The 6,263-nt window shown below is 44.9% G+C and overlaps 1 protein-coding gene across 1 annotated transcript; it reads left to right on the top strand.

The window, feature by feature from the left end:
* Positions 1-2,135: 2,135 nt before the first annotated feature.
* On the top strand, positions 2,136-3,071 carry LOC137161580 (olfactory receptor 51G2-like). The gene has a single exon (XM_067560961.1). It carries the CDS (start codon positions 2,136-2,138, stop codon positions 3,069-3,071), a length of 936 nt encoding a protein of 311 aa, XP_067417062.1.
* Positions 3,072-6,263: the final 3,192 nt, after the last annotated feature.

Genomic DNA, 6,263 nt, shown 5'->3' with positions numbered 1-6,263 from the left:
ACCTTTGTTTGCTGATAGGCAAATTAATGAGGGCTGTCAGGCTACAATCTTTTCAAGTTCTCAAGAAACTAAGATGACACACGTTATGTTTTAGGTCCCCCTCTAACCTGAGAAATCATCCCTAAAAGAAGATCCGAGGGGAAAGAATGGGTTCACATGTGTGTGCTAAAGTATGGCTCTATAAATGTTATGCCACAACTTTTCATTGTAGTACAATTACTACAAAACAAATTACATGCATGTCTATTGAAAGCCAGCAGCAGAGGTGTTGCAGCAGGAGTAACTTTACTGCTTAATGGCATTTGCTTTAGAAAATGCTTCAGAGGTATTCTAATTCTGTTTTCAATGGTTTTGTGCTATTAACTCTTTTTGTATGATTATGTCTCCTGGTAAGAGACCAGAAGCTGCTTGTAACACTGACATTCAGATTTATGCACACAATAATTCTGATACAATTGGGCAAGACATTCCAAAAAGTCATGAAACAAGAGAACCACTGGTCTGTGTTTCAGCAAAGAGAAGAGATGAGGTGCAGTCAAGGGGATCATATAGTGGTTGTATGTAATTTACACCCATCACCGGTTACATGAACATGTCTAAAGTAACTTGCACTCTCAGTGGGATATTAGTGCAAAACCAGTTGTAGCAGGGTGTTGCCGTGCCTGCCCTGCTTCTGCTTCATTCACAAAGTCAGTGGGAGACCCTCAGGTTCAGCAACCACTGGTGCAGTTTTATTTACATATTGTGCTCCCACCACCTTTCCACCATTCCAAGCTTGCCGTCTAGCGTCTGCACCCAGCAGGGAGGAGCTATTGCTCTACTTCCACCTCCTGCCTCCCTCCCCTGGCTTCCCTTCTCTCAGCACTTAATGCAGCCCCAAGGCTAACAGGGCAGGCAGCTGTCTCTGGTTCTCTAACTAGGTGCAGGTTTCTCTCCAGCCATCTCCAATTTACGTCCCTAAACTGAAGCTGGCATGACAGAGGGCAGAATAAGCAGTTCTTTCTCAGCACCCTGTCACACTGGTGTTTGCACTGTTCATTATTTGGGCTCCAATCCCTCCCCCACCCAGCTGAAGTAACTCATTGTGTTAGCTTGGAACTTGCCAAAGATCTACAGACCCCTCGCATGAGGGGAGGATGCGGGTCCTGTGAGGATAAAGAGAAGCTTTTAAGATGGTTGACATGTCTGGATCCAGTCAACACTGGCTGGGCAAATCATTCAGCTTGTTTTGGAGGGATTCTTTGGGGCACAATGTATCACTGAGAGTATTTGGTAAGTGCAAGTTAATAGAGCCTGATTCTCATCGAATTTACACGTGTTAATCTGGAGTGATGCCCTTGCAGTCAAAGTTTCTGAATTTCCTGGCCCTTAGAATTTTTCCTCTGTATTGCAAAGAGGCAGTACAAAGTGGTGTAATTTGCTCTCTCAGGAATAGAGAAAATAAATAAAATATAATGAGGCAATTAAACACATTTATAAATAGCATCAGTGCAGGACAGATAAATGCAATGACCGTATTCACCGTGTCCTCACAAGGTCATAATTATTAAATCACAGAGTGCTGAAGAAGGCTGTAGAACTTACAGCCACAAGCTATCAATGAGACCAAGAGTTTGGTAGGATTCAAAGAGGGACTGGAGGTTGGTCTGGGGAAACAGAAAATTCAGATATAGTAGGGAAGGGTTTTTCAAATAGCTTGAGAGGGTCATAAACCTTTCTGATTTACACCATAAAATATGTCTGTGCCAGGAGGAATTTCACAGGTTATTTCACAGCTGTCTATTGTACGGCTTCTTCTACCTTCCTCTGAAACTTCTGTTACCAGCCACAGGGAAAGGGGCTAAATGCACTATTGGTGGTGTACATGAGAATATAGGAATGGCCACACAGGGTCAGAACAATGGCCGATGAAGCCCAGTATCTTGTCCTCCACAGGGCCAATGCCAGATGCTTCAGAGGGAATGAACAGAACAGGTAATCATCATGTGTAAATCCAAGAGTATGTTTTTGTTGGAAGACTCTAGACATGCACTGAGAGCACAATAATGTCTCCTTTAATATTATCTAGTCTCCTGTTACTTTTACTTTCAGGAAGTAAAGTTCAAAACTCCTTGTACTCATATACAGAGGATATCATGCCAGCTGTCAATGACACCAAATTGCAACCTGCTGTTTTCCTTCTCACCGGATTACCTGGGCTGGAAGACATCCATGTATGGATTTTCATCCCGTTCTGCTTAATGTATGTTATTTCCATATTAGGAAATTCAATCATTCTGTTCATTTTAAAAACAGATCCAACCCTCAATGAGCCCATGTACATTTTCCTTTCCATGTTGACCGTTACAGACCTTGGCTTATCGTTATCCACCCTACCAACAACACTGGGCATATACTGGTTTCACTCTAGGGAGATCAGCCACGATGCCTGTTTTGCCCAGCTGTTCTTCATCCATTCATTTACGTCCATTGAATCCTCTGTGCTCTTGTGCATGGCCTTTGACCGCTTTGTAGCCATCTGTAACCCACTGAGATATGCTTCTATCTTAACCGCGCCAAGAATAGCCAAGATGGGACTGGTGTCTGTGCTCAGAGGAGTTGTCCTAAATTTCCCACTCCCTATTATTCTGAAACAGCATCGATACTGTAAGGAAAGCATCCTCTCCAATTCCTACTGCCTGCACCAGGAGGTCATGACGATGGCTTGTTCGGATTTCAGAGTCAACATCATCTATGGTTTCTTTTTAACACTCTCTTTACATGGGTTGGACTTCCTGCTCATCCTCCTGTCCTATGTGATGATCCTCAAAACAGTGCTGAGCATCGCATCACACGCAGAGCGCCTCAAGGCCCTAAATACCTGTGTCTCCCATGTCTGCGTCGTCCTTCTCTTCTACACACCAGATATTGCCTTAGCTGTGATATATAGATTCGTGAAGAACACTCCTCTGATATTTCAGATTGTCCTAGGCAACATCTATATGCTGGTCCCGCCCCTGATGAACCCAATCATGTACAGCGTGAAAACTCAAGCAATTCGTGTGAGGATAATCAGGGTATTCGTCAAGTGAAGCGTCAGTTCATCACCCAGCTCCAGAGAATCAAACGCCTGTAACTGGCTTCTTGCTATCCCGAGTCTCCACACTGCAGGGGGAAGCTCTGGGACAGTGAGAATCCAGCCTGACCAGCTGGGAGGCTGGTCCTGTGGTTTGTGCACTGCTCTGCAGCTCAAGGTCCGAGGTCACACAGGGAGTCTGTGCCAGAGTTTGGAATTTTTTGTGTGTTGCCTAAATCCTGGTTACACACAAAACCCTCCTTCCTTTTCCCAGCCACAGGATAGGAGCACAGGGTCGCAACCTAGAACTTAAAGTGATGAAAACTCTTCTCCTTTTTGTCCTCCTGTTGCACACAACTGTGCGTGTTCCTAGTTGAGCCAGAAGATTAGGTTTGATGTTGAAATTGCTGAGTGAGTTTCTAGGGCCTGTGCAATACAGAAGGTGAGACTAGATAATCACAGTGGTCTCTTCTGGCCTTAAAATCTAGGAATAGTTACACCTCAAATGCCATATATTTCCAATGTCTGATGAGAGTTTACAAACATCTTCCAGTAACTGGAACAACTCTTAAGCAATTTCTCCCCTGTATTTTAAGTCCATTTAGTTCTCTCTGAAGAAGAATCAGGTTCACACCAAAGGTAGGTGAAATTTTTCAGACAGATTGTTCATTTGCTGGAAAATGCAGGTTCAGCTGACCCGAAACGATTTGCAAATTTGACAAAATAGTTTTAGCCTTTCACAAAAATGATCAGAGGTGAGGGAGAAGGTTGTGGGGCTGTCTCTCATCACCTAGCATAATCTTTAGGTCAGTGATTATAGTGCTCATGTGGGTTGTGGAAAGGCCCAGATTCAAATCTCCCCCTTGACCACACCTGAAATGGAGTCACTAGAAGTTCAGAAAAATTTGGGATTTGATTCAGCCTAAACCAATTTTTTTTTCAATTTTTCAGAATTGCCACTGGACCAAAAAATCAGTTGGCGTGGCACTGGGAAGCCTTTCAGGGGATATAGGCACCCCAAAATTTGCTTTAGCCCCCTCCACTAGCCAACATGCCTGGTGCAAAGGGTGGCATGCGCCACTCTCTGGTCATCCAGCTCTGAATGTTGACGATATGCTGGGTTGTCTTAAAGGAAAATGGCTCACTAGGTGAAGGGAGCTCCCCGTACAGTGACCGCTGCCCTGCAGCCTGGGAGGATGGGGGCAGGAACCAGGGGTGGAGCTTTGTGCAGCAAGGGGAGATTCCAGGAAGTGGATCTGACCTGGCCCCAGGAGCAGCCCCGTGCAGGGAAAGAGGAAGTCCCGCCCCTCCCTAGCCCTGCCGGGACTAGCAGTTGGAGTCTGTCACAGGGTAGGAGTCCCTGGCTGGGCACGGCCTCCCTAGAGCTGGGCCCAGCACTTGGGGGCTACAGGAGCCTTCGGTTGGCTGTGTGTGTATCTATATGTGTGTGTGGGGGGGGGTGTCTCTATAGCGCAGTGTGACATACACCAGGGTACAATCTGGACTGTATTAATGGCTGTGTCCTCTTCATTCTCCAGCTCAGGGTGGCTTTTGTACTAATTTGTTGATAAACAACATAACCCACCAGACTTTGGTCACTCATAGCACTCAGCATGCAACATTGCGTGAATACTCTCCCAGCCCCTCATGAACTACACACAGGGCAAAACCTGCCACTTCTCTAGGCCCAGCCCTGCACCCCAGAAATGTGCGTCTTGTACTGTCCAGTCTGTTCACTGTATAAAGCAAGTTCATGTAAATCCGTTTTTCCAGCAAAGGATAATAATTGTGCACCAGCTTTGTTGTTTCAAGCAGAGTTTCCCACATACTTTGACCCAAACACACTGGTTCGGATAAAGCAGTGAAACAAGTTTATTAACTACAGCAAGAAGGATTTAAAGTGATCACAAGTCATGTGAAATAAAGATCAAAATTGATTGCAAAAGAAATAAAAAAATAAACATGTCTTCTAATTCCTAAACTTTACCAAGTGAAGTAAGATTTGAAGCAAACACTTTTATTCATCCCATTGGATGGTGCAGGCAATTCACAGTTCTTGGTACACAGGATGGATTTCCTTCCCAGCCTGGGACCAATTTCGCCAGTTCAATGTGTTTCAAGCAATCTTGGTTCAGTAGAGATGTTGGAGGAGAGAGATAATGAAAAAGCCATTGCTTCTCATTTTGTGCCCTTCTCCTCTCTTTGAGTAACACCCTCTGCTCCCGCTGAGTGTAAGTAAAGGAATTTCCCATGCATGCACGTGAAATTCAAAGTGTAATTTGGGCCTGACGCTGATCTCCTTTACACCAGTGTAAGTCAAGTGTAATGCTACTGAAGTGAATGCAGTGACTCTGGATTTGCATTGGTGTCACCGACAACAGAATTTGGTCCATTGAGTTCAGTGGGGTTATTTCTCGATTTTCACTGGTGTGAGTGTATAAGTCCCAATGGGCTAAATCTACCCCTCCTGTGACACCATTGAAGGCAATGGGAGCTCTGTGTGTAGAGCTTCCAAGCTCTTTGGGGCAAGGATTGTGTTTTTGCTCTGTGTTTGTGCGGTGCCTCACACAATGGGGTCCTGGTCCATGAGCACAGCTAGCTGGTGCTACGGCAGTACATATAATGATACTTAATAATTAGTTGAGGATGAAGCCCCTCTTCATGTCTTTCAGTAGCTGCTCTGAAGTGATCTTTACAGCTGTTGAAATTACATTCAATATTGCCTTTGCCAAATATCAGTACCTGCGTTGCATTAAAGAAAACAAAGTCTTTCTCGATCAAAGACATGATTTGCTACTGTAGGCACAGTTTGAGGAAGTTTCAGAGAAGGCAGTTCAGGGGAAACTGAAGAAAATTGGCAGCATGTGACCTCCCGAAGAAAGAAAACCTATATGCCCACCCTGTAGATAGAGGTAAGGAATCATTTTAAGGCTCTCTACACAGGTACTATGGCGGAGAATGATTTCGAAGACTCATCTGAAGGAATGGATCAGAAGGCATGGGATGCATCGTTCTAGGGATGGGGATTCCATGACCACCACTTCCAAGGGGAAGAGAAGGGTGATGGTGGTCAGGGACTCCCTCCTAAGGAAATAATAGTCCTGAACCTGTTCTTTCAGCACTGCTCACCTTCTCCCCAAACTGTGTTGCCCAGTGCAGTAGTCTGGGAGCTGACCTTGTCTGTGAAGACAGAGGCAATAAAAGCATT

This window comes from Emydura macquarii, unplaced genomic scaffold, assembly GCF_026122565.2.
Source record: "Emydura macquarii macquarii isolate MOO-44397 ecotype Brisbane River unplaced genomic scaffold, CSIRO-AGI_Emac_v2 contig_2325, whole genome shotgun sequence".
In the NCBI taxonomy this organism is placed as follows: domain Eukaryota; kingdom Metazoa; phylum Chordata; order Testudines; family Chelidae; genus Emydura; species Emydura macquarii.
This window is presented reverse-complemented; position numbering and strand designations above follow the sequence as displayed.